General features: G+C 32.4%; 1 protein-coding gene across 1 annotated transcript in view; it reads left to right on the forward strand.

Annotated features, from left to right (window-relative positions):
* Positions 1-13543, forward strand: part of MDGA2 (MAM domain containing glycosylphosphatidylinositol anchor 2) — a 693384-nt gene that overhangs the window by 526035 nt on the left and 153806 nt on the right. Inside the window, exon 8 of the mRNA XM_010967002.2 lies at positions 8381-8674. Coding sequence (XP_010965304.2) covers positions 8381-8674 — 294 coding nt within the window. The remainder of the gene's footprint in view (positions 1-8380; positions 8675-13543) is intronic.

Consider the following 13543-nt stretch of genomic DNA (forward strand, 5'->3'; position numbering starts at 1 on the left):
CGCAACCCTGCCTCTCCCCATATGTTTCACATAAGTCACAATACTATTGTAATAAGATTTTCTGTAACTCTTTATAAAAAAAGCATTGTGTGTGTGTGTGTGTGTGTGTGTGTGTGTGTGTGCACATTTCCCCTTAGAATTTCCAAATGCAAATGCTGTGGTATTTTAACCTCATGTTTATTTTTAATACATGCTTTCTTCCCACTCTGTTACTAAATTTGTAAAACATTGTCAGTCCTGTTTTATTAACATCTCCTGATTTATTATAGGTGAGTCAGTAAAAACAAGTGTGCAGTGCAAAAAAGAGCATTTTATTTAACAGAGTGCGATTAGAGATAAATTTATACTTATTTATATCATGGACAAAAACAGTGGGCTTACTATACGGTATGATGACATATTTAAAAATATGTGCCTGTTTCATATATGATTTACCCACAAGACTATAAGGAGTACAAGTGTTAGAATATAGGTCCAAAAGGACATTCTGTTATAGAGCCAACTAGCCTTTTCTTTATTGATAATAGAGGAAAGCCATAGCACGGACAAATTACTCGAGACTTCCAGATGCTTCCAATATTTTACCTGCCTGTATCATTACTGTAACCAGTATGTGTTCACTTTATAAAAACCTATTGTTTCTTGTGTGTTTTTTTAAATTAGAAATAGAGTTCATGCCTGAAAAATCATCTTTAAATTCATATACTTTATAATTAAGCCTTGAATAATCAAGAGGTGATTATTCATCAATAGTTTTCTTACTTTGGTTGCCTAGTAACCTTGATTGGTGCTCCATCAATCAATCAAGAATTCGTTAAGTACCTCTAAAATACTTTAAAATGTCACATGATGTGGGAGCTACTGAGGAAATACATAAAACCTGGTACTGACCTCAAACTGTTTTAGCTACATACGTAAGAGAGTGGACCTTTTGTCGTGACATAAATAGAATAAATCACACACTGTAATTCAGAGACATGGAGGATGGATAAAAGATACAGAAATCAGGAAGGACTTAAGAGAACAGGAAACCTAAATTGGACCTTAGAAGAATGGGACATTATTGAATGGGTATTGTAATGGGGAAGTCATTCCTGAAGAGAAAGAGGGAAGGCAAGGAGTAGGGAATGAGCCAAGTGTTAAACAGATCAAAAGACTTGTCTAAGTTGAATAGAGAGCTTTTTACAGAAGCCCTATGGCTTACTAAGGGTTGGCAGGTAAGACAGAAAACAAGCAGTGAGATTTAGAGCTGTTCTAGAAAATGGGGAGCTACTGAAGCTATGTGAATGGTAGAATGATAGGATTTTTAAGAAAGATTAATTCAGAAAAGGTAAATTTTTTCAGGAGGAGAAAGAGCCATTCATCAATTAGATTTTAGTAATTCATTTTTAAGGGGGAAGACAATTCCAAAGGAAGAGCAGCAATGCAGCATATTATGATATTATATTAACCTACAGTTCAGGGAAGTTCTGCATATTTTAAAACAACAACTGCAAAAATACTCTTTGTGCTGCATATCATATAAGTGATCATATTATCTCTATGTTTTTACAAAACAGGGAGTATCCATTGACAACCTTTATTCCTTTCATGAGTAATGAGCTGTAGAGTGTTGCTGTCTTTCATCAAACAATTATGGTCTCAAAAAGGAAGATATATGAACAAGTCCATTAATAAATAAATAGTCTTTAGCATGTTGGATTTCTTTTGTCACCTTGAATATCTTTCAAACACATTTTACTATGTATTTTGACACATAATTATTAAGAAAATGGGTCAAGCTTAGCTTATTAGTTTAAAAAGTATTTTAGAGATTTGGATTGGAATTATTTTTAAGTTGAAGGGAATTCTCAAATTTGCCTTATATCATCATATGAGTATTTCCCAATGGGCACTTATTCTTATAAGGTTCATGTATTAAGGCAATTACTCTAAATCTTAGCAGTGTACTCATCAAATCAGCTATGAGGTGTATGGTGATTAGAGTATTTACACTATTAGTGTATGGAGGTTTTTAAATATAAATTGCAGTAATGATATTATTCTCACTTACATTAAACATACTTTCTTGAGTGGAAGAGAATTGATTACAGTTACAACAAGATGCTGACAATTTCACTAAACCGGTAGCTTGTTTTACTTACCTCACAGTCCATTATGAGAAGTCATTACTGATGTGCCACTGATACCTGTTGCAATGGCAAACTATTCAGTTCTTTACCTCCATGTAAAGTTAAATGTTGTGATTTCTCAAAACCTCAAAATCTGACTATATCCATGTGCATGTCTTATGCTTACAGAGCTTGCTGGCAAAAAAAAAAAAAAAAAATTGAGAACTGCTGACTCAGATACTGAGAAAGCACTCAAGTGATAGGGAATCTTTAAAATATTGTGGTCTGAAATAAGGATGTTGCTAACTTTGGAGTTTCAATCAGTAGATCACTAAGGATGAAACTCACATCAAGTCTACAGTTAATTTTTTACCTCATCTGTTGTTTTTGAAGGTTAAAAAAATACAAAAAATTTGGCTCATTTGGATTAGATAAATTACAAATTTATTATTTACTTTTTTTTAATAGACTTTATTTTTTTAGAGCAGTTTCAGGTTTACAGCAGAATTGAGCAGAAAATAGAGTCCCCACATAGCCCTCCCCACCCACATTTACTTGAGTCTTAACTTTTTTAACATGTGTTTATATAGATTTAGTCAGCATGAGAATCCTTGAATTCTGATCTCTAGGGGTCACTTTCATAAACACACAATATTCTTGAGATCTTACTTATGTTTTAAATATATATTATACATTCTACTTTAGGACATACATATGTAAACTACTTCTTCCCGAAATTCAAATATAATTAACTTAATGCCGTACATATTTTAGGATTCTTGAAAACATGAGTCTGATTGTCTCTTTGGACACAATTCTGTTTACTGCTTAGTTTACTATAAGTTTTATATTAAAAGAAATCTATCTTTTGTGTCAATATCTACTATTAAAGTACACTATACATATTTACATATTTTAAAACAATAAGTCCATAATAATGATATTTTGATGTCTTTGTTTCAAACAGCATGATATTTTCTCATAGTTGAGAAACTAACCTTACCCCGTATTCTTCTGAGTAAGGAAAATAAGCTAGTCATTTTCTGAGTTAAAAAACAAAAATTAAATTTCCTCAGTTTCTTCCCAGTGAAAAAATGAAAACTTCTTTTTATTTTCTATACTTGCTTTATTTTATAGACTGTGATACAGTGGAAGAGTTGACAGAAAACCAGTTTGTTCAAATTACTTGTCTATTTATTTTTGGAATGAGAGGCTTAGATGCCATGTCATGTTTTTTTAAGATTCTCTGATTATGGCAACTCCGACAGCAGCATTTCAGATAAAAATCAAAGTAAAGGCAACATATAGAATGTATATCAGAAAATGTATCTTTGAGTTTTCATTATCTTTATGACTTTTCTCTGGCAAGTACATTATGTATAGATACCATAAGTGCAGACATTTCTAATTTTCCTACTTAATTTGATGTTTTTGTTGTGAAACTTCATATTTTAAGAAAAAATAATTTAATTGTTTAGAGAAAGGGAATAAAAACATGACAATATTAAATGGCATCTAGTCAGATTGGCTCTTTTGTTTAATTTACAACTTATCTATCCAATTCTTAAGTGAAAGGAGAAAGAAAAAGAAAACCATGAGTCCTTTTATGACTCTCTTAACTCTCACATACCTCCACACATCTCAAGATCTGCTCTATCTGAAATCTATGCTAACAATAGAGTTTATAGCAGATTGTGCTACTTGTATGTGTTACTAATTGTAGAATTATTACATTCTATTGTTATTTATTACTCTTGTTTTAAAATGTTTATGATTTTTATATATTATGTTTATTTCAATTATATTCATAGCTTTTTATCTTTTTACTTTCTTACCCTTCTTGCCCTCTCTCCCTCTCTGCCATCCTCAATTACTTCATGACTTCCTGGTCGGTGCCAAGCAGGAAAGCAGGGCACCAGGCTTTAGAGGTAGAGTAGGACACTCTGTGCCTTCAGGGAGCTGTGTGGTCAGGGATTTAGACTTGGGGAAATACAGGGCAAAGCCACGAGTACAGGTTAACTGGGTAAACAACATAACATGTCAAGAAGAGTGAGCAACCAACTCAGCCCACGGGTAGGCAAAGTTATCACATATGTGGTAACATTTGAATTCAATTTTAACACGTGGAGCTGCCGGAGTTGCTGGAAGACAACAAGGGCCAGACTTGCTGAGCATAGAAAAGAACTGCTTGTGCAAGGGCACAGAGGTCCACTAGTCAGTGCAACTGTAAGTGAATGAGTGTTATAGGCGTGAGTGACTCTAGAGGAGCATTTCTACGACATTGTCTAGAGCACCATGTCCAGAGTGATACACTTGTTGTTATTAAAAAAGTTGAATTTTCATAAAATGAGCTTTGGAAAATAGGTTGCATTAACATTTTAAGTTTCTCTGGGCTTCCTGGAGCCTGTAATATGCTAATATGCACTGCACATATTGTAGAAGAGTGAAAATGAAGGAGAATACACAAATAAATTAGAATTTACCAATAATCCCACACAGAGAGAACCACTGTTAATGCTTTGGTATATTTCCTTCTGGGCTTCCTTTTCTGCTACTTTTTTCCCATGTAAGTCTTGTTCTTTCCCTAAATCAGTGCCCAACTGCCTGACTGTCTTAATTTTTATATTTGTATAAACATTTTTACTGAGTTCCTATTTTGTGCAAAATAGAGTGTGGGATGATGCAAGTATAAAGATGAATCATGTATATTCTCCCCTGTAAGAAGCTCTCTGTTGTCATTTATTGGCATATGCCTTTTTTTATAAAGATGTGGTATTGTGCATACTGCTCAATAACATGTTTTACTCACTTATTATTAGTACTTATAGCTATTCATACTACGCACTAGCATGCTTTTCTTGCTTAAATAAATATCTTTATTAAATATAAATATCTTTATCAGCAAATAGGTCTATTTCATCATCATTTTAAAAGGCTGCATCATAATCTACTGGGTATTCATTTTTCACTGTAATTTTTTAATAAATCTATCAGGCTATTTTCATTTTTTTATTAAAGCAGTATTATGATGACCACTTTTAATAAAGATTGTGGTTTTCATAGTGACATGAACATAACTGTATTTATGATGGTAAAGAATATGACAAGGAAGCAGACCTTGAAGAATTAGACTGGTGACCAAGAGATTGCTTAGGACACTGTCACAAGAAGACACAATGATGTTCTGTACTAAGAAATCCACCTGTAGCCATGAAAAGAAATAAGCAAATATGAGAAATATTTTTGATAGACAGACCAAAGCAGCTGATTGGAAGTGATGAGTCAGAGGTCATGGTACAAAGAACAGTCTGTGATTCCTAATCAGCAGATTAAGTGTGTTGATAATTACCTGTCAGCTAAGTCAAGAAATAAACAGTGCTTAGATTTGGGGATTTGCAAGACTTTTGGAAAATAGAAGTAGGCTGCAGTCACAGACTTGGAGGAGCCTTGGGTTAAAGTTACAATTTGTATTATGAACGTACAAAACAGAGAGATATTCATAATGACAAACAAGATATCCCAACAGAAAAAAAAAATTAATAACAATTAAGAGAGTTATAGAGAATGGAAATTTTAATGTAGAGAGAGAAGTCTATAAAAACCCTGACAAGTTTTAAAGCTTTCAAAAATTGGGCTAATTTCTTTTTTAAAAAATCGATTTTAACTTGCCTAGACTAAAACAGGTTTACATTTCTATAATTTTGATTACATAGGGAGAAAGGTTTATCTAAACAAATGAATTCAACGTACATTTACAAGGGAGTTTTTGAACTATTTACATTATAAACTTTAAAAATATAGCTAGTCAAGGATCTATTTTTGCTAGACTGTGGTAATATAATAAGATTTTTGAATATTCATCTTATTAAGTCAGAAAACAAATACTTTTATTAGACCACTTCTATCTTTAACTTTATAGTCAAAATATTAATAACCTTGAAGCTCGTAAAGTACAAATTCTTAGTTTCAAAAATGAAGAAATTAATACTCAGAATGTTTAAGCTTGGCCAAGTCATGTGGTTTGTTTACGTAGAGATGAGGACGAAAGATTTCAAACCAAAGCATTCTATTAAATAATCTTTTAATAAATATTTTCTTTTCACTTATGTTATATAAATTTATCATAATTTGGATATTTATTTGAATTGGCATATCTTATAAGCAGTTTTGGCTTCTATAAGGGAATTATTCTGATATAGGTTGACATAGATATTTAAGATATATGATAGATAGATAAGGTAATTTGCAATGTATGTATTATTTACCCCTCACATTTCTACCTTGACTCTTTTTAATTGTCTCTGAGGCAGTGTCCAAGAGATGGGCAGGGGAAACTGGTCTAGTTTGTCCATAGGGGCAGAGTGATCATGAACAAGAGGAGAGGAGTCCAGTGCTACCTCCAGTTATTCATTCCAGACACCATAGTTGGCTGGAGCCTGCTTCAGGGGTCAAAGCTCTCCATTAACCACCTGCTATAAATTGGCCTCAGTTTGAATTCTGTTCAAATCAGAGTATTTATCCTCTCTTATTCTCAGTGTTCTCATTTGTTAAATTTTAGTATTAAATATTTGATCCTAGGATTGTTATGGGGATTAATGGAAATGTAAAATCCCTAACTATGTCTGGCACACAATAGTAGCATAATTAATGTTGAATGCTGAGATTACTGCCGTTACTCTGTGTTCTTTCTCATGGAGGATTAATAAATATTGTAGCTTGTTTCTGATCCTATTGTTATAAGATGATGCTTAGAATTGCATCATTCCCTGGTGGTTCACTTCAAAAAGAACAAATTACTTAACTAAATCATTTAGTTGTTTATGTTTACAAGAGTAAATTGCTTAACATACAGATTTTTTTTAAATGCAGCAATTTTAAAATAGTTTTTGTTAATGCCAGTTCCCAGAATGTAAATCTACTTCAAGAAGGTAGTGTTTAATGCTTCATATTGTCTTAATTTCTAGGATGCTATGTATTATTTAACTTGTTTTTTTAATTAGAAGTAAATGAAGGAATTAAATGAAAAAATAGACATGAACATTCTTAAATAGAAAGATAATTTTCATATATTTTGTACTGGAATTTAGTTTTCTCTATGCGAAATAAGAGAAACAACATTTCAACATTAGTTGAAAAATAATTTAAAAATTAATTATGTTTATTTTTGTTCCTGGGCACTGGAGCACAGAAACGATAGAAGGGAGAATAAAACTTTACTTTTTCGTCCATGTGCAATATTATTTCCAAAGGGGGGAGCGTGTGACATTTATTACAAAGATAGAATTATTCATATATTTCTGTTTTTTTCTTATTCTGCCATCTAATTTAGCTCATGCTTTTTTGATAGATGTTCTATTACATAGATGCTTTTGAATTCAAACCCTAACATAAATATATTCCAGCATAGTAAAGTAAGTTCCCATAAAATCAACCTAATTTTCTCATAAATATCTTCAGTCAAATCAGAAATTAGCTTTACTTGAGAAAATTAAATTCTTATATTATTAAAATATAACTTTGAAAACTCACTTAAAATTATTTTTACAGAAATAGCAATATCATGAGAAATTATTTACAATGATCTCAAAATGTCTTAAAGTGAAATTACCTAAAATTCCAGTGTCAAAAAATATTAGAAGTCCAAAAGAGAAGAATATAGTAGATTGTCAGAGTGTGGCATTGTAGTCAGTTGTTCCATTTCATTTGCTCTAGGGAGAGAACAAATCCTAAACCCTAGCAATTTGGCCACAGTTTCCAAAGTCAGAACTTCTGATTTTATATCAAAGGTTCTTTTTCCCTTTCCTACTACTTGCATTTACTCTACCTGCTAAGTCTATAATGTGTCTTATCCCTTTCTTATAGTATCCTTGAGTGAGAGATAACAGCATAGGAAGCAGAAGACCAAAAAGCTAAATCCTACTTCAACAAGTAGGATCACTCTTCTGTGAAATGCAGACGTTAAAGACCCAGTTAACAGCTGATAATAAGTCACTGAGTAGATCGTTCTTATGCCCATCATTCACGGTTCAATTTAATGCCTTATTTATTTTGCAAATGTTTGAAGACCTCATTTAAGAAAGTTCTATGAAAACAATTCATAATCACTTTGAGTTTATGTTCTATTTATTCTCAGGGTCTCTATAATTTTTGTCATCTGAATTGTCACACTTCTTCAACCAGCAGAAATTGTTTCCTTATGATTTTCTGTGTTTGAATATGTTTTACCAGTTTATACTAACCTTGAAAAATTTTCTTTTTCCCATTTCAAGTTCCACCCAATCTGACTGTTCCACAGGAAAAATCACCTTTGGTCACCAGAGAAGGAGACACAATAGAACTGCAGTGTCAAGTAACTGGAAAACCTAAACCCATCATCCTTTGGTCTAGAGCGGATAAAGAAGTTGCAATGCCTGATGGGTCAATGCAAATGGAGAGTTATGATGGAACACTGAGGATTGTGAATGTATCTAGGGAAATGTCAGGAATGTACAGATGTCAGACCAGCCAGTACAACGGATTTAATGTGAAACCAAGAGAAGCCTTGGTGCAGCTCATCGTGCAGTGTGAGTAAATTTTTTTTCTATGTATTTCTGTTGGGGGGACAAGGGAAGAAAATGAGGTGATTTGGGGAATTGGATTAGGAGACAGTATTTCTACATTACTGCTACCTAATTTAAACTATAATTTCCCTCAATCTGCATAGTACTTGAGCTAATACACACTGATAGAAAAGAATCAGTGTGTGTGTGTGTGTGTGATGATTATGATGGTGCTATGTTGTTGGTTCATGCCAAAGAATTGACAAGCCTAATGGTTAAAACTGGCCATGTGCAGTGAAACAAAATGGAGACAGGAAGTAACTGGTAATTCAGATTATAAAACTCTTTTGCTTCAGTTTATGTTTCTACTTCAGCAATTATGTGCCCTTTGCCCAAATTACCCATCTATTTAAAGGCATCCTTTTGCTCAAATTGTAGAGACCTAATCATTGCAATGGTATGTTTGCTTATCTGAAGTGGTAAGAGTAGATTACGTTATTATCTAGTGATACTGAGATAACTCAGGCAGATATTAGGTGCTGGGTTTTTTTCTTTACTTTCTTAATATGAAATTGTTTAATTATGAAAATTGAATATGATAGATTTTTAACTATTTTCATTGAAATCACTGTTACAGTTCTAACAAAACAATGCAGACATCGGGAGCTTTGTATTTGCTTTTAGCATCAAAAATACCTAAATTCATGAAGTTAAGTTTAACAATATCACTAGTGTCGGGTGATTAGAGGATAATGCCCTGGTATTTTGGAGAGCAGATGGAATAGATATTGTTGAAGAGAAGCAGCAAACTAAACACAATCTGTTCAAACTCCAGAGTGCTGCTGTAAATTTTGATGTATTATTTGTTAAATACATAGTGGCAAAGCCTTTAAGAAAATGAATGAAATGGATGAAACTATACACTTCAGTAAACAATGATGTTTCCTTTCTGTGGTTTTTCTGTTAAGTCAGAAAATGGAAAATGGAAATTAGTTCAAAAATGTCTATTTTTATATCAGACTTAAGGACGTTGGCAGATTGACTTATCTGACTTTAAATTTGAAAGAACAATTAGGTATGAGAGGATTATGTTTGGGACTGATAACAACAAATGCATTTATGTATGAGGAGTGTGAGTTGGTAGGAGGAGCAGGGTTCTGGGTGCTGCTTAAAAGTTCCCTGTCCCTTTAGAAACTCAGATTTCAGTAGGCTGTTTGCCCAATAAATATGCACACTTACATTTGTCAGATGTTTTGGCTGATAACCAGCTGATTAGTATTTTTTTTTTCTTCGAAGAGTGCAGCTTTCTAGATGGCAAGTTCCATCCCACAGTTCAATATGCTTGTTCCTCAGTGGCCTTTTTACTCATGACAGTAAGCTCATGGGCAGGGTAGTCACATGAAAACAGGTTTCAAAAAGAAAAAAAAAAATTACCTAAAGAACCTCTCCTCAGTTCTCCAAAAAATAAGAGATACCCTCAAGTAACCACAGAGGAAGTTGATACAATTTGGAGCACTTCATTCTTGGTAATCAGAGGACTGTTCGCCTCCTCTGGAGTTACGCATGAAGCGTCAGTGTGCCTACAGCTATTAGGGCGATTTGTTTTCACTCTGCTCACACCTCTCTAGGAAAGCTGTGATACAAAGAAAAATCTGTGGAACCCACTGGCTCTAGGGAATTTTGAATTAAAGTTTCAAGAACCAGGGTCTCTAATCTCCATAGAATATACTAACCTCCAGAATTCTGTTGATGAGCTAAACTCCCCCCCCCTTTTTTTTTTTTGCCTCTTAGTAAGTTTTATAGATAATATTAAGTTCAGCACAAGATTTTAAAATTCAATCTTATAATAGAGGATGAAGATAAATACTGGCACAGTTGTCTCTAGTGTCACAGGGATATAATTGACTGAATGGCACCAGCAGACATAGGCAAAGCCTAGCTCATTCAGTGTAGGTAAAAAGGTCTGCATCGCAAGATGACTTTGAAAAGCAGAGGGTGTAATCTAACAGCACTTCCTCTCAGAGGCACGTTTCCCTGGACTATCCAGGAAGGCGGCTGGATGCCAGCAGTCTTGCCAGTTTAGGTGAGGATGCCATCATGTCTTTCAAGAAACTCCTTTTCATGTATTCCCAGCTCTTCTGAAGAATCTGGTTATGTGTCTGAGCATTTGCCAGGTACAAATAACTGGTAACAACTCCAGAATATTTCTGAGTGTGTCAAACATTCATTTTCCAGGCATATAATCCTTGTTAGCAGATCCAGCTTGTGTCTACTTAAGGCTTATTTCTGTAAAACTAGTCATGCAGGAATCCTGGTAATATATTTTTTAATTTTTTTAATATACTTTTATTGAAATAAAGTCAGTTTACAATGTGTCAATTTCTGGTATACAGCACAATACTTCAGTCATATAGGAAAATGCATATATTTGTTTTCATATTCTTTTTCACCATAGGTCATTACAAGATGTTGAATATAGTTCTCTGTGCTATATAGTATAAACTTGTTGTTTATCTGTTTTACGTATGGTAGTTAGTATCTGCAAATCTCGAACTCCCAATTTATCCCTTCCTATCCCCTTCCCCATGCTGGTAACCATAAGTTTGTTTTCTACGTCTGTGAGTCTGTTTCTGTTTTGTAAATAAGTTCATTTATATTTTTTAAATGATAAACATTTTAACTTTTACAGCTATTTCTTAAAAGTATGAAAAGAATATGGTATTTGTGCTTAACTTGGATAACCGTGCCCATACAAATGGAATTCACATAGAATATAAAATACTGTTATTTCATACACACATGCACACACATATACACATATATACATATATGTGCATGTGTTTATATCTTCCTCAGCAATTAGTTACATCATTGCATCTAACAAGCTATGCTTTATATATTTTGTATTCCCAGAATAATATATTTTATATTATAGCTAGTCAGCAAATCTATTGAATATACATTATGATAACATATGGAATAAATACATATATATTGCATATGTCTTGGTTCTTATGTAACTAGTTCGTATTATTTAGGGTTCAGGACTGCCTGAGGATTTATTGCATAACAGTCTGATAGCTGAAAATGTCCAAGTGTATGAAAGGAGGTGATGTCAATTATTCTAACTCTTACAAAACACCTTTTTCAGGACTTGAACTCTACACTTTATTAAGATCTCCTTTCTTAAAATGTTCATTACTTTGTCAAATTCTAGGAGAGTTCATTTTACACATACACACAATATGTATACACACATATGTATTTATATATAATTTTATCTGTATTGAAATATAAAAGAATATAAAATAAATGGTTTTAATAAGTAAGAAACAAACAAAAATGTGTCCCTAAGGTACATTTTTTCCTCATTTAGTTTTACTCACGTCCAATTAAACAATAATCAATCAAAATGATTAAAGCTTTAGAGCAAAGAAGTAGTTATATTAGGACTTTGATGAGCATAGGTTGTAAGGGCCTATTTTTCATATTACATAAAAATGGAACAGTCTCTTTAGTTTATGTTCTAAATCTCCAAGTGAGATTTATTCTTAGCCAGTGTGTTAACATTATAGACCAGTCATTTTATTAAAACGCTTGTATTTATTTACCATCTCCAATTAATTCACTTCTTACAATGTGTAGATAGTGATTTAGCAAGTGGCAGAAGTACAGAGCTATCTTATTAGGAGTAGCTTAGTTGCCATGATAAAGTGGTTTAAATTATGAAATTTTTGTGCACAGTGTTCATTTTTTGAAAGCTTAAGGTTTATTTTATAATATTTTTAACTTCTACAATTGCCAGTTACTACAAATAACATGGACCAGAATAAGAAGTTGCAAATATAAGATTTTGAAAAATAATGGTTCAGAATTCACCTTACTTAGAAAAAAAAGCTGGAGAAATTGCAAAGTAAATTTTAAAGCTTTTAATAACAGAACTTTAAATTTTCAGCCACTACTTAATTTCATTTTGTTCACATGTTTTTGAAACTGTATAACAATTCTTTTAACTTTCCTGCTTATATTTATTTGAAGCAGCATTAGAATGGAATCATGGAAGTAAAAAATGTTGTGTAGGTTAGTTGATTCATATCTTTTAAAAATTATAATATGTTTAGAGCTTCTTGAACGAAGCAAAAACAATTCCCTAAATAAAAATAGCAGTAATAAAAGTGACTTTTAAATTTATCCAGTTGAATACTGATTATTTGAATGTTGATTAATAAAAATGCCATTGGAAGAATATACTCAAATATGTATATTAAATGAAGAAACTGAGATATGTCTATTGCCCTCCTAAAAGAAATTACTGCTTTTTCTTATACTTATATTATGGAAGTATACATATTATACACTATTATCTTAATTTCATAAAGTATAACATTTTATTTTTCATAAAAACTATACTTTAAGTGATTTTATCTCAAAGCACTGGTAAAAACTTCTAGTGACATGATTATATTTTGAGGTACTTTCCTTGAAAATCAAGTGAAAAGCTATATACTGCATTGGATGTCACTTTTATTACTAAAGCTTTACTGTATGTATACATTTATTGCGCCTACAATTAAAGATATTTATGTATAAGATAGTAAACTCAAGAATTTTTATTTCAAGTCAATATGTCATATAAATATATTTCCCAATGGGTTTAATGAGGAATTATAATGGAGCTGCCTTGAAAACAGATTTGTTTAAACATTTTATTTTTATGTTATTCCCGATATTTGGAAGTTAAACATTTATTTTTATGTTACTCCTGAATATTTGAAAGCTGAATACCTGCAGTCTTTAGGATGAGTTTACTGTAGCTGAACTGCTCCTGTCATCCTGGGCTATCCCTTTGCTCCCTGTTTCTCACTCTTTCAGAGAAGACAGCAGAGTAGATAA

This window comes from Camelus bactrianus, chromosome 6, assembly GCF_048773025.1.
Source record: "Camelus bactrianus isolate YW-2024 breed Bactrian camel chromosome 6, ASM4877302v1, whole genome shotgun sequence".
NCBI lineage: Eukaryota > Metazoa > Chordata > Mammalia > Artiodactyla > Camelidae > Camelus > Camelus bactrianus.